At 41.1% G+C, this 22821-nt stretch overlaps 1 protein-coding gene and 1 non-coding gene across 2 annotated transcripts; both read left to right on the top strand.

Annotated features, from left to right (window-relative positions):
• TIMM23B (translocase of inner mitochondrial membrane 23 homolog B) lies at window positions 1–18688 on the top strand. Its single transcript, XM_075025592.1, has 7 exons — window positions 1–151; window positions 613–671; window positions 3829–3922; window positions 4127–4211; window positions 6589–6647; window positions 9246–9356; window positions 18008–18688. The coding sequence occupies exons 1-7, from the start codon at window positions 55–57 to the stop codon at window positions 18121–18123; spliced, it is 621 nt and encodes a 206-aa protein (XP_074881693.1). The 5' UTR covers window positions 1–54; the 3' UTR covers window positions 18124–18688.
• LOC142030734 (small nucleolar RNA SNORA74) lies at window positions 5766–5968 on the top strand. The gene has a single exon (XR_012650268.1). It is a non-coding gene; the product is annotated as a small nucleolar RNA SNORA74 (small nucleolar RNA).
• Window positions 18689–22821: the final 4133 nt, after the last annotated feature.

Below are 22821 nucleotides of genomic sequence, written 5' to 3'. Positions count from 1 at the left end.
CGGCGGCGCGCGGCGGTCGTGGCTGCGGCGGCGGGCGCGGGGCCCGGCGGCGCCATGGAGGGCGGCGGCAACTCCAAGGGCACGGGCCTCGGCGGCCTCTTCGGGGCCGGCGGCGTGGGGTACTCCCACGCCGACCTGGCCGGGGTGCCATGTGAGTACCGGCGCGGCAGGGGGCGGCCGGTGAGGCCCTGCGGCGGCGCCGGGAAGGCGGTATCCGCTTCCCGTCAGCGGGGCAGGGCCTGGCCGGGCCGGGCCGGGCCGGGCGGCCGATCGATCGGTCCCTGCGGGCCCGGGGGCGGCGGCACCACCGCTCTCGGAAATCAGCGTGGCGCGGCCGGGGCAGAGGGCCGGGCCGACGGAGCGCGGCCCGTGAGGGGCCGAGGGCCCGCCCCGGCAACGGGCCGGGGCCGCGGGAGGCCGAGGCGCAGCGCTTTGTCCTGCCGGGGGGGCCGGGCCGGGCCGGGCCGGGGAGGGATCGGTCCCCGCCGCGTGTCTTCACGGCGGAACGTCCGCTGCTTCCGCGCACCGCGCCTGGCCCCTTCTTACTTACCGAGTGTGGAATTGTTACCGGAGAAACTGGTGTTAAAGTACTCTATTGTTTTTTCCTTTCAGTAACCGGAATGAGTCCTTTGTCGCCGTATTTAAACTTGGATCCCAGGTATCTAGTACAGGTGAGAAGGCAGCCTGCTTTTATTGTGTTGAACTCGATTCCGTTGTTTGTATATGAGGTCATATGTGAAGACCTCAAAAACCCTGCAGTGCTGTGCAGTGTGTACTGGACTCTCGAACTGATGAGCAGTTGAAAGGAACGATTTTTTTTAGTATTGTTCCTAATAAAAGCTTGCAGCACCATGGCATCAAGGAGAAGAAAACCAGTCTTAATACAGAGCGTAAGTAAGACTGTTGTGTCAATATAAGCCTGCCGCTATTGAAAAGAGGAGGTCTCCCTCCCTACTCTGAGGCATACAGCCCCAATGCATCCTTGCACAAGTTCTGGCATTTGTCACACCCTCCACTGAACCCCTCCAATCAGTAAGAGCAGCCAGAAACTCTCCACTCTTGATGGATTAGCTTTCTGTACTGTGATGAGTTCAATCGGTTTACAGATGTGTTCAGCCAAACCCTAGACCTGATACAGGCTTTGTCATCATCTGTGCTGTCATCACAGCAGCAGCAAATTTCACACCACTTTCCTTATGTCATTTCCCAGCTGAAGAGAGACTGTTGTGAAGTAGAGCTTTCCCTTTTATTCTACAGAATAATGTAGCTGTTGTATTTACACAGCTTAATACTAGTTAATCTAACAGGATGGCCTGTAGGAAAATAAAATAATTTAAAATCCTATAATGTTTTCCTTTATCAGCAATATTAACTACAGCTGAAAAGGTTTCAGTTAATCCAATAAGGATGTATGTCTTAATGATTTTATTTAGTTAATATTATCTATATATATGACCTATATTATTTGAGAACATTAAATTTTTCAGAAGTAGCACTGAAGGTCAACAGTTGTATAGTATCTGCTAAACTGTGTGCCTTTTATTTCATGGTACACTGCGTCACTGCTACTTTTGTAAGTGGAAAGCTCTGAATGCAGTTCTGGGGGCTGTTTTTTATATTTCTCTTTCACGAGAAGTTGTTGTAGTCAAGATTACAGCATAACATTCCCACAATGATGGGAAGCAGGGGATGCGCCTCTGAAGTCGATTCACTAGCATGATTATCTTGCCTGCTGTTGTTGAGTGGTTGAAAAAATGCTAAGTGATTATTTAGACCTCTTCTGAAAATACCCTCTAAAATTGTCTTGTTTAGTTAGTACGGTATATCTGGGAACATGCTGGTGTTAAAAATGGTACAACAGAATTTTTGGAACAAAGCTTGTATATACTGATAGATTGTTTTTTTTAAAAAAAAGCTTGCTTTAAAAGAAAAGAAGGTATTGGCATTAGCATCATGACTAACTTGCAAAACAGTTCTAAAAATACCTATTGACATAACACTAGAGGCTACAGTTTGTGTTGTAACACTTCACTGCTCTTTATGTTTAGCACTAGCAAGTACATTGAAATAAAAGGGAATTCCATTTAAATGTGAGAAATTTTTTTTTTTTTTACTTGAACAAGTTGCCCAGGCAAGCTGTGGAGTCTCCATCCTTGGAGATGCGCAAAACCCGGGTGTGGTCCTGAGCAACCAGCTAGTGCTGACCTTGCTTTGAGCAGGGGGGTTGCACTAAATAGTCTCTGCAGGTCCCTTGCAACCTTAACCATTCTGTGATTCTAAAAATTGAAAGAAAAAGACATAGCTAATATTTTAAAATACAAGAACTTACATTATTAGCCTTTAAAATTGGTTTGTCTGTGAAGGTGTGTGTGGAGGGGTGAGGGTCTCCTGTATTTAAAGATCATCAGTTTGCTTTCAGGATGCAGAGAGAAAGTCGGCCTTATTGTTGAGAATCTTACATTTTGATCCTGGCCTTCCCATAATAACGAATGCTACAGCGGTACTCGTGACTTTAAAACCCACTTTCTATGTTAGTCCATTAATGCAGGCACAAACCAATGTGTTTTCTGCAATGCTTTTGTTACCTTCAGCAGGTATCCATTCTAAAATAGCATGCCAGCCTTTGTCACAAACCTAGAGGATAGGCTTCCTAGGTTGTTGTCTCTGTAGAAACATAGAGGTTACATACAGAGGGTGAATGCTTCATCTTGACTTTCTGGGCAATAGTGAAAACTCTTAAGAAACTGCTAACTAATGTATGCACTGAATTTCTCCAAATACCTAGTTACAGGGAAGATAGAAACCATAATATAGGTTCAGTTAACTGATAAAGTATTCACAATTTTAGAAGTTGTATAATTTTATGTATTGCTGTCCATGTTTAGTGGCAAGTATGGACTAAGAAAACCCCTTACAATGCAATTACTTGAGCCTGCAGTTGTTGTGGTCATATATCAGTTAAATGGGGGGTGCATAATATTATGACTGGAGAGCACAGAAGCAGAAAGGGCGATGTTGCCTTTTTAGCACCTTATCAACACGTGTGCATCTTGGCAATGTCTCATACTGAAAAAGTGCTTTGGCCCACCTTATCTCTACACGCATGCTAGTTATCAGCCCATTTCTTTAGCTTTTTGGACCAATCTGATTTACAAGAACACAAGCCTGTCCGTGTGGGAGAAAGATAGACAAGTAAAAAACTACCAACCTTGCATATTTCATGCCTGATAATCACTAGTTTTGAATGCATTCCGTGCTTTTTCATGTCTTCAAAATAGGTCACTTATTTCAGTGCAAGGAAATACTTCTTTCGGTACAAAGGCAGTTTTTCTTTAGTGTCAGAGTAGTGGAAAAACTTAATGCATTGCTGCATAAGTATAGGTTGCTCAGTGAGGAAACAGTGCTGCACAGTCAGACACCAGGAAGATTTTTAGAGAGCAGCAAGTCTTGTATTGCCTGCTGGAAGCTGTAATAGATAATTAAGCAAATACTAATTTAAAAAAAAACAACCACCACCTACCCACACAATATGAGTTCCGTGGCTGCCCAATGTAATTTATAAAAAGTTAGGACAGATGGGGGAAAAAAAAAGCTCTTGATCAGTTTATCTTTTTAAAGTCTTTTTTCATTCATATTAAAGTATACACATAGCATATTCCATTTCTGTGCTAGTGTGGACAACAGTTTTACAGAAACACTGGTTGTAAATGTCTTTTCTTTAGTTCATTGTATGGATTAAAGAAAAAAATTTATTATGGCATACATTTTGAAGCAGGTACACTTGGAAAATACAAAAGCATTTATTGGTTTTGTTTTGTTTTCCCCCAGGATACAGATGAGTTTATCTTGCCCACAGGAGCCAACAAAACTCGAGGCAGATTTGAGCTGGCCTTTTTTACCATTGGAGGATGTTGTATGACAGGTAGGTGGTTGTGTTTTTCACTTTTCCCAGCTGTCCAGGTAACACCTATGTACTACAGTAATTGACGAGACTGTCTTGTTCTTAAATAAACAGCTATTTGACTTCAGTCTATACACTAAAGTCTATTCTCAGTATTTGTTTCTAGTATTGTTCTTTTTGTTCCTTTTCTTCTTAAAAAGTAATAACTGATATCATGCTAACTAGGGGCAGCATTTGGTGCGCTGAATGGTTTGCGACTTGGCTTGAAGGAGACGCAGAATATGGCGTGGTCAAAACCTAGAAATGTACAGTAAGTGTTTAATCCCCCCCCAAGAGTACACCTCAGTGACAGAGTTGTTTCTTCCAGCTTGTACAAGGTTAGATCCAAATATACTGCAAAAATAAATGTATTTTTGTGTCTTTAGTGGGGACAAACAAGAGTCAGTGTTTGTCTTCATCAGCTTGTGAAATGTTTTTAGTTATAAGGATGTTCAGTTCAAGCTTTTTGCTTTTCATTTAGTGACAACTGGTGTGTCCTCTGACTTACCTTAAAAATTTGAGAATAAATTACTACTTTGGTATTTACTAGAAATCTACTTCGAAGTCAAAACAGTGTTTTTATACGTTGAAGTATTCCCAGAAGCAGCACAGTTTGCTTTGAGCTATTTTTCGCTGTCACTTAGCTGAGAGCGAGTTCTCTCTTCTTTCCCAAACTTTTCAAAACCAGGAAGAGATTAAAATGCAGAAGCTGGGCCTGCCTGGATTTGCATTAGGGATGACATTCGTACGTGCTGCTGAGCAAGTGTTGCATGGTGGAAGTTGTTATGGATTACAGCGTCCACGAATACGCATGGCATTCCCGTGTTTTTACCTTACCTGATTATTTGAAAGAACGCAGTAAAGATAGGAACACATTTTTTCCAGCAGTATGCTTCTCCTAGAATTATTGGTAGTTTAGACATAACTATAAGAAAACTTAAGTGCCTGTGAAGGAGACATAGCAAACTAGAGGAGTGGAATAACTGGGGGAAAACATTTTCACTCCCACAATACTTTGGAAAAAGGGAATTTTAGAGGAGGAATTTAGTATTTCCTAGGATAGCTTGTACTGGCTCTGCTCCTTTTTAAATTCTGTTTCTGTATTCTTCATCCCCTTTTTTACCATCTTTAGATTTACAGCTAGAACCAAAATATTCCCCATTATAATTATGACTCTTCCATAACGTCCTAGATGAACAGAGTTGTACGTCCTAGATGAACAGAGTTGTACTTTATGTATTTGGAATGAGCCGAGTCACAAAAACATGTTAAGAGCGAACTTTGATGGGTCGAGTCCAGTAGGTGGCAGTCAGTGCTCATGCTGCTGTTAGTACTTGCCCTTCAAGGGAAAAGGCCTGCTGGAGGTCATCACCTTGAAACTGTGTATTAAATTCCACCTTTTCCTAATCAGGTGCAGGGAAGAGACTTGCCTAGCTAGATTTCCTTCAAATTTATCCTTAGTATACGCAGATTATTTTTTTTTTATGAATTTGAATTTTGCTGTTAATCCCCATCATCAAACATCTCACAGTATGTCATGGTTATGAAAATTATGAATTTTCTCATCAATTCAGAATTGATGTAATGTTAACAAAATGGGGATGGAGGTTGTAATTAGGGAGAGATTGTCAACACCCTAGCCTCTTGGATTTTTTTCTCTTGTTTCAAAATGAAGTTTTCCATTATTGTTTAATTCAATACCTAACCATATTCATTAATGGCCTGTGTCTCCTAATGAAAATTATTAAAAAGGGAAAGTAGTGGAAAATAAATCAGAAGGAACATAATGTGTGACACTTTCATTGCTTTAAATGATAAACTAAGTTCCAGTGGTAGTCAGCTGTCCAGAGCAGTACTGTGCCTGTGATAGTGTTACACTGCTGGGAGATAAAGATCAGTCATTTCTTCTGGCTGCTGTTGTCACCGTTCTGGAGACAGCTGATGCCAAAAAGAAGTGATATTGTGCTTCCCTGAGAGTGCGCTAAAGATTTGCTTTCCCTCTTTAGTGCTAGTCTGGAAGCACACATACAGAAATACTCTGGGTACTTTACTTTTTGTTGGGCGCTAAGTTTGACAAATGGAAGTGCAAAAGATTGCCTCTTTTCTTCCTGGCTTGCTTTAGTTCAGACTTGCTTTTAATACCTACACCATTTGTTCAGGTGTCACCATGCTCCCTGACACATGGTCCCTGTATTGCTTGCACCTTCTAGAAGAGCACTCTAGTCTTCTTGGAGGTCTTTTACCCAGTTAGGTCAGCATAAGTATATCAGTCATTCTCAGTATAGTCACCATGTAAGGAACATTTATCAGCTAGGGTTAGAAAGTCATTTGAAGGGAAGAGATTGGATTCTTGGTAAGGGGCAAGTTTGACTTGAAAAGAGAGAAAGATTTTCTTAAGACTTGACAGGACTAAATATTTGCCTTCAGTATTGCTTGCATTACTATTTGTAGTATGTGTGATGAAGGAGATTATGTATTACCAAGCTGTGTGCTTTTCCTCACTGTTTTGTTTTGAAGGGCTTTTGGTTCATTATTCCAGTTTTATTAATCAAATGTATAGTTGTAAACATAGTACACCTATCATAAACACTGCGTCAATGTAAACACAGAGAGCTAAAGGTTTTAATACCTTTTTAACTCCTTTATAGAATTCTAAATATGGTGACAAGGCAAGGAGCGTTATGGGCTAACACTCTGGGATCTCTGGGTAAGTAAACTCATTATTTTGTAGGGAAAGCAATTTAAACATGTAACTGTTTGATGGGAAAGTGTATTCTCTAAATTTTCATTATGAAATCCATCAGGAAAAACTGCACGTTTGTTTTTCTTTGGGACATGAGAGCATTTCAGTAAACATTGAAAAGGAAATTAAAGGCTAAAATAGAATTTGAAGCATAAGTAGCCAAAAGCCTGTAATTAGAAACCAAAATTTTTAGTATATTACGAACAAGAACTCTAGCTATAGAATAGCAGGAATAACTGAAAGTTATAGGTAATGCTTACTTGTTAATAAATTCCAGTTAAATCACAACTTAAGTAAAAAAATGTAATTGAATACTTCAGAAATAACTTCAATAACCTAAGAAAAGACTCAGTGGTCATGTGAGCAACTGCCTGATGTCTGTTTCCAGCTAAAGAGTCAACAAAATTTTATCTGTAGAAGAAATGTGATAGTGACTACAAAGACTTATCCTTTTATGATGGTAGCTTAGCTAGAAAAATCACATATGATACCACCTACATTAAATCTAAATGTTGCTTATAACTAATATGGGTTAGAAAAAAAGAGAAAAGAAAATGCTCAAAAGCCTGATGTATGAAAAAGAAACTTCTGTGAACTGAGATTTGAGTGGGGAGGGGGCTAGGAAATAAGATCACACCAGTTGCCTCAAAAAAACAACTTCAGATGATTTCATAAAAGTCAGTGGAATAACTAATGCCCTAGAGAATACAAATTCTTTGGTTCCCCCCCGCCCCAATCTTAAAAGACCAAAGGGTGCTCAGTTTGAAAGGAGAAATCCAAAACTGTTGAAGTTATTTTGAAGAAGATTAATGATGGAACTCATTACCCGTGAAGTGATAACAGAAATTAGCAATATTTAAAACAAGAGATTACATCATACTTTAACCCAGTCTACATATATTTGAATTTTGAAAAATGCATCAAAGCATAGGGTAAGTTGCATTTATTACATTTTGTTTCAGTCTTATTTCTAAAGAGTAGATTAGTCTGCCATTTAACTCAGACATCAGCTTTTGACGTATAATATAGAGGCCATGGTTAGAGATGGGCTTCTGAACTACAGTGAGAATGGCACTTTTCATAAGAGATGCATATTGCCTAGTGAGTTTTGTGGTGGGATGTTTGTTTTGTTTTTCTTATTTTCTATTCCACATCTAATCGAAACGTCTGAAAACTGAGATGCAGGCACACTGCAGTTAAAGGTTCCAGGTTAAGTGACACATTAACAGATTTTTTCAGCTGTGTTTGAAGAAAGATTACTCAAGAAAATGTTTGTGCATTCCCGTAACAAACTGTTATTTTTCTTATAAAATATGGCCTCCCAAGCCACAGAGCTACGCAGAACTTGTTATTTTGTGATTTGGTATAGCTCTGCCTTGTCCTAGGTACCAGAGAAGTTCCTTTCAAGGAGCTGAGGTATTTTTGCCTCTTAATTCACTTGTGCAGCATTTCTGTACCTCAGAGATTCCTTTTGTCACTACCGACAATTTTTGTCATTTTGTTCCTAAACAGAGGTAGCAACATCTGTGTTTTTTTAAATGTTGAATTCAGCTTTTCCTTCCCCTCATTGTTAATACTACGTGCTACTAAGACAAGGTAAAATACCATTGCCTATGCTGAATGGAGAGAGATGCTACTGTTCAACTCATCAGCGTTAATATGGTTGCTTATGAAGTATTTACATGCTTTTTAGCAGAAGTAAAGATTTCAAATTCTCGGAGGACAAGGGATGAATTAAAGTGGCATGGTGTCTTTTTCACTTTAAAATGATGACACACTCTACTGTTCTTTGTCAGCATGAAATGTGATTATAGCATGGGGGGTGAGGATGGGGGTGCCTTCTCCCTTCATCAAAATGCATAGATGATATATGCATCCATACTAAAAGCCCATGCATTTCTCTTTCTGGTCCTTTCCAGGACAGTCCCCAAAGTTCTCCCAAAGCAAAAGGCCCTCTGGGGACAAAGTTTTCATATCCAGGCAGAGGTGAAGCAGCTGTAAATGTCAAATCCCAAGCAATCTAATACTCATTTATATGGGAAATGCAGCCCAATGTACTTCAGCCCTTGATAACATGATCTGAATGCTGCACTTAACTTGCATTTCATCTCAGTCACACGTGGGCAACAATTTTCTCTACTACCTAGAAAGTGTTGTTTAGTTTCACGCAATCCACAGAAGACAGTATAAAGCCTGCCACTACAAAGTTAAACCCTCAAAAGTTTTTTAAACAAATTTGAACTAGCAAAATGGGCTTAAACTTCAGTCAGTGCTTTATATCACATATTTATCATGTCTTGAGGCAGTACTAGATGTCATGAAGAATGCTACTTTATAACCAGGCTGTAGCTAGAGAACTAAAATTATCTGTAAAATAGAAATAGGTCTGGAAAAAACCACAAAAGACAAGATTTTGCAGAGGATTCCCCCCCCTTTAAATAAACAGAAAGTCTGTGCTTCAGAAGCATAGTCTAAATAGTTACACCAGGACTGGATTCCAAGCCTTGTGTCTCAGAGAATGGGAGTTTTAACTTGAATTTTTAATATGTTTTTCTTTCTCAGCTCTACTTTACAGTGCGTTCGGAGTCATCATTGAAAAAACACGAGGTGCAGAAGATGACCTGAACACTATAGCTGCTGGAACCTTGACAGGAATGCTATACAAAAGCACTGGTAGAGTAACAAAATGTTTCTAGTTTTCCTCTTCTTGTGCTTTATGGTAGTTATTAGGATTCTCATTACTTTTACTAAATGCTGTCCCGCTCTGAAAATCAGCAGTGTAAAAATGGTACACAAGGAACGAAGACCTATTAGTTCAATATCCCCTAACCCACACATTTTTTTCACGCAGCTAAGTCTAGTCAAGGAAAACTTGCACTTAAAAAAAAAAAATTCCAGCTGAATTAAATTGGATTCTTTCCAACTTGCACAGGACAATAATCATGAAAGCCAAATTATGTCTGTTACGTACTGAATAAACACTCAAATATTTACTCAGATTTGTAGTGAGATTGTATAAAATACATACCCAGCTCATTCTTAGCCATGTTTTTCAGGTATAGCAGTAATAAAACCAATAGTTTCTCCAGTCCATGAGTGGATGCAGGCAAATGGGAACTACCTTCCAAAGTGGAAGGGAGCAGGGGAGGGGAGAAATATACAGAACACAGTTTGACTGCATTGAGATGAAACTTCTTACAAGTGATTCATGTGATAGTACCTGGAGCTGCAAAAAAACTATACACATAGAGAAACTGATATATTTATAAAGTTATTACTTAGCTGTTTGTGAAACTGTTGTCTTGTGGTAGGACTCTAGTCTTTGCGTAGTGGTCAAAACCAAGAAACAACGTTATTTGAGAACAGCATGGATTTAAGGTTAGTTTACTGATGCGTAGTGAATTGTTTGCAGAAGAGAGGGTCTGAGCTTCGTCAGCAGAATGCCTCTTAACAAATATTCCAAGCTCAACAATTGAGGGGATCATCTTTTTTAGAGGACTGCTGGGTACCACAGATGGACATTACCACAGGAAAAATGTATATGTTTTAAGTACCTCGATAAAGGTTTGGCTATAGGATTCACCTCTATTTTACTGAGGAGATAATTCTAGAATTAACCTATGTACTTTTACATAACTAACTGAGCCGCAGTGTCTTAGAAGTGTTCCTGAAGGCTAGCTTTATATATGGGGCAAAACAGTTTGAGAAGTCTTATTTTCCTGTTGGCCTAGACTGATTGAAACCAAAAATAATTGGCTTGAGCAGCCTTCATAAATACTAGCTTGTGCACTTAACCTTGTAAGAGCACATAGCTCTCTTGTGAAATCCCAAATAAGTAATTGATTAAAAGTAATACAACAGATCACCAACAACAGCTGGATAGGGTAGCAGTATAGAAGTCTAATGTTTTCCGTAGGAAGTTATTAAGAAGGAGAACTGCCATCTACGCTCCAGCAGAAGCTTCCCCCTTACCTTTCAGAAGTATAGAGCTGGCATTATGTGTAATTCTTGGTGCAGTGCAACCATGGGGTAACTACTCCAGTCACATGCACAGTCATCTGACACTACAAAAATTTTTCTTACCAGAGCACAGTGGGACTTTTGTTTGTAATAAAGGATGTACCGAGCTGATAGTAGCACTGATAAAGGTAAATGTAGTCAGTAAGTCTGTATTCATTACAGTATTGTATTTCAAGTATGTGTTGTGCATATGAACTGTAGTGCGTAGAAACTCCAAAGAAATACATTTTTCACCATATGCAGAAAATTTGAGTGGCACAGCAGACCTTAAAGGTCAAGGATTAGTTCTGGAAGTGAAAAGGTTAATTCCAATCTTATTTTCCTTTCTTTCTTTCATGCTCTGTCCCTCTTGCTTCCTCTCCTGTCACCTTATGCTAGAATGCCCTTCCTAATTCTGTATGGCAAAGCTTCCTTCTAAGTTGTGCCTTTACCCAACATCAATATATATTTACCTAAAAAACCTTGAATATTTAAACCACATGCAAATGATCAGTTCACACCTGGGACGTATTTCAAGATTGTAATAATTTCCTGTGTTACATGGAATGCCATGTTGTGTTGGCATTAACAAAGGGACATTTCTGTTATGAATCCCTGTATTTTAGTGTTGGCTGGAAACTCCCACAAACAGGCCATTTCAAATCAAGGCTTTCTGTAATCCACAAAGGGTGGATACGGATTTCGAGGCATTGCTGTTCAAACACTCAGATTTCCCGCTTCCATCAGTCCTGTTCTGTAAAGAGATCAGGGACATATTTAAGAAGAAACTGTATAAAGTATGGCAGGTTTTTTATTATGACTTTTTGGTTAATATTTAGACATAGCACTGATGGAAGAATCACATCAGCAACCCTGCTGCACTGAAAAATACTCTTGTGTACACTACACTACACCCTAGATTGAATTTCTGAAACAAATGATTAAGCCTTTGCTGAGGGGGATGAGTAAACAGGAAAAAAAAAAGTGGGAAGACTTTTTGAAGGCTGAAATTTCTTGCCCCAAACTGGTCCCTGTTTTCACAATTTGTCCTTGTAGAGGTGTTAATCATTACCAAAATGCCAGCAGTCAAACAAAAAAGGCTTTCCAAAATACGCACGTTCTAGAGCCATTAGATTGTGAGCAGTTATGTGCGAGGCTACTTAACACACAACTCGTGTAAGGGAAGATAAAAGAGCATTAAAAAGTCTGCAGGTAAGCACTGTGGAAGTTTAGCCCCCCTGTGTTCACTGAAGTGGCATTAGTCACCGAAAGTTCCCCACTGCAAGTGACTAAAGCAGTTAAGACCCCCAGACTTCTGGTCCTCCTCAGAGTGAGTCAGATACTGTTAACTTGCCATTATAAATCAAGTGTTAACTGGAATCCTTCTCAGCATACTGTATGGCTTAAGTTAACAGATGTTGAATTGAGTTGAAGGTAAAACTGATTTGAGGAGCTTTGAAACAGCATACTAGTTGATCCCTTTGACCAAAGTGATCTCTAGCTTTCGCATTTATTTGAAATGAAATTTAATACCAAGATTACTCACTAGATTTTAGCCCAAATGTAGCAATCTAAGTACAGTATTAACTTGTTACACTAGACTTGCAGCTTTATGGAAGCTGCGTTCTGAGTTCACAACTTAAACAGAATGTTCTGGGTAGAAGTTGAGTGATGGAGGGGAAAAAAACCCCTTTGTGTTCCTTTGCCAGTGGCATATGTAGTAGAAATGTTGTTGCAACTTAGCCAATCCTCTTTAAGTTTTGCTAAAAGGGAATCTAATATCCTACGTCCACAGGGATAGCTTTCCCATTTAATAAGACATTATTCTTCAATTTCAAGCAAAAGCAGAAATTGAGATCTGTTATGCCAAGTTTTTTCTGTTAAATGTTACGAAGCGCAAATACTAACATATCTTAAAACAAACAAATATTTAGCCCTCTTGCATGTGTTTTCAACCTCTTCTCTAAATCAAACATCTTTATTTTGTTTTTTTCATAATTGTATTAGTTTCTGAAAGCAGCAAAAATCAAAAAGATTATTGTCACTATGCACTATGTCACTATTATTCCCTTCCACCATGAAAGTGCACGTTGTTCCAGTCATCGTGTCACAAAGGTACAGCTGGTTGAAGATCTTACAGTCCTCCTCAAGCATGCAGGATTGATCACTCGGGAAAAAGATATTGAGCTAGGTGGGGACTTTGGTCTGACCCAGTGGGACAGCCATTAATTTCTCATTGAAATTCCTGACAGAGGCTTCAGTAAGCAAAAAAATTAAATAACCTTTACCTCTTATCTGAGAGTTACACAGGTTGTAGATGTTCTTTTTCTTAGATAATTTTTTTTTTCCCCTCTTGAGGTTAGGGAAAACGGGAACAAAAATAATACTTTGGACAAACTAAATTATTTTGTTTACTGTACTTCTGTGCGGTAGGAACCCAATACTAGATAGAGCATCTCATGCCTTTTGCACAATAGGTGTTACATAGTTTGGTATAAAATGGTATGCATCTGAAAAGAAGGCAATTGCATGCTAGCAATAGCTGAAGGGAGTAGTTGTCATTTTAAGACCTCAGAACACAACCCTGAAAAGTCAATACATTATGAATTAATTAAGAAGGGGTGAATGCTTTATTGCTAGCAGTAAAGTCTGGCCAGAGCTAAAGATAGGTTTTGTGACATTCAGCGGGTAGGAGTTCAGGGCAGCTGTGTTAGCTAACTACTTCTTGAGCTATAAAAGCCTCTTTTTTTTAGGCTCAGTCTGGGATGGGGGGAGGGGGCAGGCAGGGTTTTTTTTCTTGTTTCTGTTTGGTGAGGAGTGGGAGGTTTTTGCAGACTGCTGCAGGTATGGCCCTGGGATGTCTTATTTTTCTGCATTATTTGGAGAAAAGGAAGTAAAGGATTTGCTTCTGAATTTTGATATTCAGGGCTGTCAGGCATTTTAGAAATTAAGAACCTCTGTCAAAACCTGCTTTTAACATAAAAACTCTATAGGACTATTAATCAAATGGTATTTAGTGAAAGTATTTTGTTTCAGGTCTGAAATAAGGAAGATATAAGGGTAAAGTACAAGCATGTGCTACAGGTAATAGCTGTTGAGGCTTTCTTTGTCACTTGAGGGCTAACATCTAAGAATACGTGTGGCCACTGAGAGCAGTGCTGCCTTCCGTCCTGCTCCGCTAAGTAGAATCAGTGAACTAAAGTTAAAGTTCCCTGTGCTGCAGGAGACCTGTAGCTGAAGTAGTCTCCTGTCAGTCAGGTGCTGGTGCTTTCACTCAGTGAGAAGACAGGGAATGTTAATAATGTCTGCAAAGTAATTTTAACAGCTTTAATACTTCTAAACTTTTAAATTAAATTGTAAATTCTTACTGTTTTTCTAATTTAGCCTTCACACCACAGTAAGTACAGGAAGTGTTCCCTGTCTCAAGCTTTGCTGTTTCTGTATTTTAACTACAATACTGTCTTAGCTGCAGCAGTATGAAAGTGGAACATGCTTTTCTGGAATGTATCTTGTTTCCAAAAAGAAGTTTATCAGTTTCCTCAATAATTTCTGTACCCACAGACTTTGCCCACACTTAGAAGATTTCATAAAGTGACCCCTGTGGAGCAGCAGGAGGAAACTATTCGAATTTTCTACTGACATAAGACCACCCACAGATGTTGAAACAAATGTCTGCCTGATGGTTCAGAGGGTCTGGCTAGCTACCACTGTTCTTGCATTTGGAGAAAAACTGAGGTTGCCTTGTACATTTGAAAAGTCAAGCCCTTTAAACCATTTAAAAATATTTTTGTTCCTGGAAGCCCTAAAGGAAGAGAAACTGTTTGCATTCTGAATATCAGAGAGAGAGAGAGATTGGAAGACAGAAAACTAATCACAACTTAACTGTTACAATTCTTTTGTTTGGCATAAATACCTATGTCTGGTTTTTCAGTTAAGGTATTTCTAATGTTTGCTGTTGGATGGTTCTTGCTTTAAAGATCCCAGGAACTATCCCAGGATAGAGTAACACATTCTGAAAACAGACACACGAAGGTCCTAACTGGAAGATTTTGCCCTCGTGTGATGCCATATAGATAATGATTTTACCTACTATATGAGTCAAATTCCATGTTAGGAGTGGATCATACCATAAGGAAATGCAAAGCTGCTCTATTAGAATGCTGTGTGTCATTGCATAGCATACTCCAAAACCTATTCTAAATGCATAGAAGAGGGACAATACTCTGTGGTGAAAGGGTGCAGCAGCTAAAGTCAGAGACTAAATTCTCATTTAGAGAACATCAGATGTATTTTTGGAAACCCATAGCAGTTCTCAACTATTGTGCAAGGTGCTTGATCTCAAAATACCTGCTTTCAGAAGTGTCTGTCAGCTGGAACTTTAAGTTATCTTATTTAGACATGCAAGATTAGGGGCTTATGACCATGTTTCTAGGAGGGTTTGTCAAGGCAGATTTGGTATCAGAGGCTTGCAGAGAGTGATTGCAGAGGAGGGGTGGGAACGTGTTCTATCATGCAAACACAGCTGGGATGGGAGTGGAGAATTTTTTATTATTTTTTTTTAACGAGGTAATCTTCTCAGAGGGCTTAACATTTCCTGCCCAGCAACTGGGCTGCATTCTACAGTGCATTACTGTTTGATGCCTGCCACAGACTTGGAGATACTTACTCAAATGCAAATCTAACCAGTTAGGGAAAGTTTTTTCTTCCCCTTTTTTTGTAATTACTGTGGATAGTTCAGAAACCAGGTGCAACTGCTACAAAACAGATGACTGGCAAAATTTTGTAGCAGAAACATAGGGAGCCTGGTAAGAAACATTTCTTGCATGTTTTCTTCTTGGATTTTTTCTAACTCAGTAATTTACCTATACCGACTGCACAAGCTTAGTGCCTGTTCATTAAACAGACTTCCACTGAAACATCTTCTTCAGCAAAGTCCCCAAGTTGTCCACAAGACCTACAGACTGCTTTAGGCCTGGTGGTTGGCACTTTGTAAGTGGATTCAGAGCTGCCAACCTCAGCTGGCTGACCTCAGCACATGAAAATATTATCATTATTTTTTGCGTTAGGAGTAGTATGTCTTAGCAGTGCTGTGTCTAAGTCTGCATGGATGCTAGAAAGTGGCTCAGCTATCCAAATTAAAGAAGGTAACTTTCTTGTACAATCCTGACTTCACAGAATCTGGAACCAGACTTGATCAGCCTTCAACCTACCTTTCTTCCATAGGAAGAATAGGATTTTAAGGGGAAAGGAGAGGAATTGAACCTGGGGGCTGAGGGAGGAATCTATGGGAATAGTCATAGCTCTGTACTGTGTTGCATTCTGTGAGGATGTTCCACATTTCATGCATTTCCCTGTATACCATAATGGTTAGGAGCCCTCTTTGGGGGTTTCTTCTGTAAGCAATTGCTTTCTAATACAAACAGCGGAAAATCAGGCTCACTAATGTTTTATTCATTTTTCCCAAAAGTAACAAGGAGTTAGCATTTTTACAGATTATCTCAAATATTTGTTTTGCACAAAGTGTCCTTTAAATTTCACCTGTGGCTTTTTGCCAGAAGCTGCTTGCACATGGTTAGTTCTGTGTACCCAGCTGCAACCCCTTCATGTGAAAAGCTTTTTGTGCAACAAATTCAGGATGACTTATCAAAAATAGAAGTCTACATCTGCATTCCTAATTCCTGATTTAGGCACGTAGGTGCATAAACAGTATGGCTTTCCTTAGAGCTGTTGAGTTCTCAACAGTTAGGGCAGTGAGCTCAGGCTTACAGTCCAAAAAACTCTCGAATCACCACAGCTAGTCTGGCAATGAAATTTCTAGAAACTATGGCTAGACATGACCTCTAGTGCCAAGTCCAACTTGTGCAGCTTCTTGGTTTCATTACATGCCTGGGCAATGTGAGTAGGTTTAACAACTCCAATGAAATCCATTTAATCTTGCAGCACAGGTAATGCAGTCTCAGTCTGGCTGACACCAACAGCTTCTTGCCCCACTACAAGCCTAAATGCAATTCTGTGAGACAACTTTATGACCATAATGGAAAAAAAAAAAAATCACTGATAACGGAGATGCATTTCTTTTCAAGTTAGAGGAACCTGAATTCCACTGTCAGTTTTACCAATAAAGCAGGCAGGTTTTATCTAGCTGTAAGCAGAAACTGGCCTTGTTCTATATACTGTACACATTATCTAACTTGCTTCAGCTGGGATTGATAAACATTGCAGAATCAAACTCAGTGAAGTTTTCCTAGTGTTGAGGGTCATACTCTCGGGTGTTCCTGCACATTTATAGTGCATTCTGGGAGCTTTAGCAAGGCACTTTCTACTACTGAGGAATAGAAGCATTTTGGTGTTTAGTAAAAGCAACAGAAGTTCCTGCTTCTGTCCCTGTACACCACAGCCCTCACATGGATGGAATGGAGTTGTGATGCCATCTGACTCCCAGCTCCAGCCAGGTGCACTGGCTTCCGGTAGTAGCCAAACTCACTACTTGTATTTTTACCTTCACAACTTGCAGAAGCTTCAAGTCTTGAGTGAGCAGTAAATATAAAATAAAAAAAGAAAGATTTTTTTTTTAAATCACCTGTGTGACTCAATTTTTGCCATTGCAAGATGATAATTTTGCATATTAATAATAGTAAGAATAAAGAAAGTTGTTCGATGTATGACCTAGTAAATTCTTGCCAGTTGGTCCCTTTCATCTACTTTTTTTTTTTTTCCAAAAGGCTTTAAGATTCCAAAGACACAAAAGCAGTGATAAATTCTCTGTGATGGCCCTCATTAATCTCTGGAGCCCAAGGTCGTGTCCACATCAGCTGCTGTTGTGTTCACTTATTTCCCTCCTGCCCTTTCTCCTCCCCCCCCAAGCCTAGTTACCATAACTGACAAACATTATTATTATTATTATTATTATTATTATTCCTCATCTGAAATCCTAAATGGAGGAGTTCTTAAAGCAGGAAGAGATCATACCTATCTGTAAACACCTGTGTTGAGGACAGATGGAATAGATAAAGTAGGACTTACAAAAAGCCACCTTGCTTCAAGTGTTCTGTAGTGGTTCACTCAGGGAATAGTGCTAAAATAGTTTGAGAGGAAGTCATACCAGCAGAATTAGTATCAGGATCAGGAATGACCTTTCTTGTGCCTGGCAGCAGATTTAAGGGCAGGGTAGAATTAGCACAGGTACCCTTTCTGGAAAGTTATTTAAAAAAGAAAAACTGTTTCATTAAGATGCCTCTGGATTTGAACAGCTTCTTGGAAGTTGCTGTAGCTGATCATTTCCTCGGATGTCACTTAATGGGTTTTAATCTTATTTTCTTTTTCAGGTGGAGTGCGTGGGATAGCACGAGGTGGTATTGCAGGTCTGACACTTACCGGCCTCTACGCTCTTTATAACAACTGGGAGCACATGAAGGGCTCCATAGCCCGGCAGTCCCTCTGAGCAGGGCAGCCAGCGCTGGACGGAGGACACGCTTGCATAGTCACCAATCAAATCAGTTGCGAGATCTGTCTGGTGCCCCTTCCTATTTTATTTACAATTAGTGTGAAACTGGAGGAAGCTATGCTGGGAGGAACCTCTTGACACCATGTAGCTGGACTGGCCCTTTTCTTCCCGCCAGCCAGTCGCTGGAGAGGCAGCAATATTTGTTGGACCTGCAAGTAAGCAGAGTGGCCACCGAGATAGAGTCTCCCTGACAGGCTCACCAGCTAGCCCTGGGCCAGAGCTACGAGGCATGCTCGAGTCCCATAGCTGTACCTGCTGCGCTACCAGGTTTGTTCGGTTGCGTGTGCTACCACGATAGCGCTGCATAATAAAGTCTGTGTCCATAGAGCTATTCACTGCAGTTTTTCAACGTGCATCGCCCGGGCAGCCGGCGCCCCTGCAGCTGGAGCCAGCGGAAGCCTTAAGTAGCAACTGGCACAGGGCAAGGCTTGTTATTCTGACAGCACAGGGTAAGCTGTAAAAAGGGATGTCATCATTAATAAAAAGGGTGGTACTTACGCAATACTGTTTCTATGCTTTGCTGTTCCGACTACTGATAAGACAAAAATGTGCTGCATCCAGTGACTTTTATTTACAGTTTTGTTTTGGAGGACCGATGTGATAAAATCCTGGGGGAGTTAGTGGGCGAGGGGGGAAGTGAACTAACAGGCTGATGGTCTCCTGATGCAAGGTGATGGTGAGGCATACCAGGGCTTGACTCCACTCCCTTAATTGCACTAATAAATAAGGAACTGGTTGTTTCTGGGCAAGGTACAGTTGCTGTTGCAGCTGCCAGTGGATTATCAAAGCTCTTGGGTGCTCCAGGATCTCAGAACTCGTTTAGCTAACAGTTAGAAACCAAGCAGTAGAAATACTCCTCTTATTGCCCATTACAGGATTTTTAATTAGTGACAAGCTTTTTCCTCCAAGTAATATTTGTAGGTTTTTGGCAGAATGAAGACATGTGATGAACCTACACCTTTTCCAGTGTTAAAATTAAACCATGTACCAAGCATCATTTGCAGATAAATTAAACAGTAAGTTGTGAATTAGTTCAGTAATTGGAATTGCTGTATAACAGCAACTTTTAAATAATTAAACAGGTCTGAGACAGCACGAAGGCAGGTCAAGGGAAAAACAAGAAACTTACCGCTCAATAGACAACTTAATGCAAAACAAGAGTTTACTTTGAGTTTTCCCTACTAAAACAGTTCTTGATAACTACATGGCACCCAACAACATAGAAACAACAAAAAAAGCAGCAGAGGGAAGGTGGTGCCTCTTACCTTCCTCTGAGAAGAAATGCCACTTTGCCAAGAAGCCTCTTTAGGAGGAGATGACTGCTGGGACTAGCTTTTTATAGAGCAAGTGCTCTAGCTAACGAGCCTTCATAGTTGAACTCGATTAGCTTTGCTTGGATACCAGGTCAAAGTAGATGCTTTGAGCTGGCACTTAGCTAGATGTAGCATAAAGGAAGGAAAAGAGGTCTTTTCTCACCTGCTTTGTAAATACTGTTTCTCGTTAAGCCATATGTTCCACTGTCTTTTAGTAGGCTGTGTGTTACTGTTGTGGTGTTAGAGCTGGACCTTCCAGCATGCATTTTTCGAGGGCTGTATCGCCAAAGAAGCTGTCCCCTACTCGCAGCCTGCTGAAAGGTGACATAGGCACCAGCTGCGCAGCGCTGTCACATGGAACATTGGGAAAACGCATGCACTTTCTTCCCAAGCTTTTTCTCTCCCCATTGGCATCCTTGAGTTCTCCCCACCCATGTTTCTCGGTCACCGTTAACAGGATTTGCACTCCTGCATGCTTAAGAATGCTGGATGAAGGACTGAGAGCTGCTTTGGGGGGGCTGATGGTGGGCAAGGGTTGCTTTTTAAGTGTCAGGAACTTTGCAAGGTATCTTTTAGGTTTTATAGAGACTTTTTCCAGTCTGAAATATGACCCAGGAGCTCTCAGCCCCTAACTGAAGCAGAAAGCTGTGAAGCTTAACAACTGTCTTTCCTCCTTTAGGTGCACTGGAGATAATGTAGGAACAAGCTTTTTTAAGTTCAAAGTTGCCACAAACTTCAGGCTAGGCTGACGCTTGAGACAGCATGTTATCTGGTCTGCAAAACCCTCAAATTTCCTGGAATTGTTTGCCTTGGGGAAGAACTGGGTGCATTTTTCTGAAATAGCTGTGTTTCCAAGGCTATTAAAAGCTTTAGTTCGTATCCTAGTTGTATGTGGAGTGATCCGTAGCTTGTGCTATGAAATACAACCAGCACAGAGGCGGCAGTGAGGGAGGTGAATTGTAAGTATGGAACACAGAGAACATCTTTATGATGTTCCATGTCAAGACTTCCCATGTTCACCATTTAATGGTGAACAACCAGTATAAAGTTGCCACTTAAAGCTGTGACCAGAAGTATATCTGGGTTCAGTAGGAATAAAAGAAAGTAAAATCAAGTTGGAAACAGGATCTGGGAAGCAAGTTATAATCCTCCCATGCAGTATTATGTGAATGTGAGCATGGGAGACCTTGGCCATCTGGAAGAGCTGTGTTTTACCCTCTTGTTATGCCACTCATGGCATCTAGTTTTGCTGATAGATCTGAGACAGCTTTCTGTGGTGTGGCAGCAAGTGAGGGAGTCTGAGACAACAGGTATAATGAAAGAAGGCTTTTTGAATCTTGTAAAGCTGCTTTTGTATAGTCTTTGGAACAGAGAAAGGCAAACCCCTTTCACCATTCCCTGTCAGCAGGTGACTTCTCTTACAGTTGGGGGCATTTGTTGAACAATCACTAGTCACGTGGTAGGAAATCTCCAGCTTCCTCCATGAAGCAGAAGCTACTGCTGAAACAGGAGGGAAACATATGCTAGGGCATAAAAATGATGCAGTGTTCATAACCTGTGTTTCCTCTGACCTAATCTGGGACTGAGAAGGGAGAGGGAAAAGCCTCTTATGATTTAACAGGGGGTTACCCCTGTGCTTAATAAATTCTAGATAGGACATTGGTATGTTTTAAGTGGAGCTTTGTGCACTCTATGAGTATTGACCTGTGCTGTTGAATGCCAGGCACTGCAGGGACACCAAAGGGTACTACAGCCTTTTTTGGTACTTTCACAGCATCATTAATACCGGTCTTGTGTTCCCCTTGGGTGTCTCTTCCCCCTCCATGTGAGTGCCGCTGCCAGACTTGCACCACAGCCACTTCAAGTCTGCAGAGTCGAGCGGGCTGGTGCCCCAGGAACCCTGCGAGCGGCCCTGCTCCAGGTAGCTGCCTGCCAGGGAAGGACACCTCTGCTGCCACTCACACCCTCCCACGCCTTTCTTACAAGGCTCTGCATAGGGCTGACTCACACCTTTGTAAAGGACTTCCCCAGGCTCTGTGGGTGCATAACAAACAGGAGATGCCGGTTTACTTTCTTGGCTCAACTAGCCTGTACCGCAGCCTGCGCTGCTGCTGCGAATCACTGCCCGTCAGGCACTGCCTTCCCCCTCTCCTCGGCCGGCCAAAGTCTGGCGCACCTTCTCTTGCTGCCCGCAGCAGCTCTCAGGGGCAGGGATGTAACAGGCTGGCCTTCGCCAGGCAGGCTCTCAGCTCATAAAGAGTCTCCCACCTGAAATTCACCATAAAGCTAAAGACTTTCACCAATGCGTATGTGACCAGAAAGCATTTTGGTTATTTTGCACAGAACCAAGTTAGGAGGATTTGTTTGTTACAGAAACTCAGCTGAGGGAGAAGTGGGAGGTAATTGCTCCAGCTCCACCAGGAGGGAAGAGAAATCGAATTACGCATTTCAGAGAAGACCCCATTCCTCAGTACAACCCAATAATCCCAGATTGCTCAAAACAGGGTCTTCAACTGTTACCCAGAGAAGCCAAGAAAAGCATTCTCTGCTCCGGCTACTCTATTTTCCTTGTCTTTGGAAGACCTGCATTATTTTTTATCCTGTCTTTGGGATACATGTTCAGTTCTGCATGTGGCTGCTTCTAACAAAGAACCTCTAGTGCGTTTGGAAAAACTGTGTGTGTGCACACCCACACAGCAAATTCAAGGTACTGTGGTTGAAAGGCTGCCAGGCCCAGCTGCATGCTGTCTCATGAGAACGTTCGTTACGGTACAACGCAGCCTGGAGTTTAGAGGAATGGAAAATCCTCAAAGGAGGAACAAAACATGCAGGGAGCCTGATGTTCAAAAACCAGGACAGCAGAAGAGCCAGAGAGGAACCAAATTCCAATTGCGCAGCCATACCAGAGATGTTCTACAGCCATGGTGGAAGAGGACTGAAGGCTGCTGAAATCCATAAATCTTCTTTAAGTATTCAAGAGTGGTAAGAAACGAACATGTCATTTTGTCTAAACCTGTGTTTCTTACTGCACCCGAGTGAAGGCTGGGTGATTTAGACATACCAGCTGCGTGTCCAGGGGCTTACAGTGCAGTGCAGTAGTTGGCAGGAGTTACCCATTAGGTGTGTACCTGGTGCCAGGGCTTCCCGGCTTTGAGAGCGGGGCTCCGCGCAACTGCCGGTAGCGGTGGAATAAAGAACCCAGACACGTGAATCCAGTACAGGGATGGAAGCACACCTGCAGCCACATCCAAATGTAAGTTAACTAGGCAGCGTGCTGCAGCATTTTCTGTTAACCATCTTGCAAAGGAGATGTACCACACCC

The sequence above is a fragment of the Buteo buteo genome, chromosome 4 (assembly GCF_964188355.1).
Source record: "Buteo buteo chromosome 4, bButBut1.hap1.1, whole genome shotgun sequence".
In the NCBI taxonomy this organism is placed as follows: Eukaryota; Metazoa; Chordata; class Aves; order Accipitriformes; family Accipitridae; genus Buteo; species Buteo buteo.
This window is presented reverse-complemented; position numbering and strand designations above follow the sequence as displayed.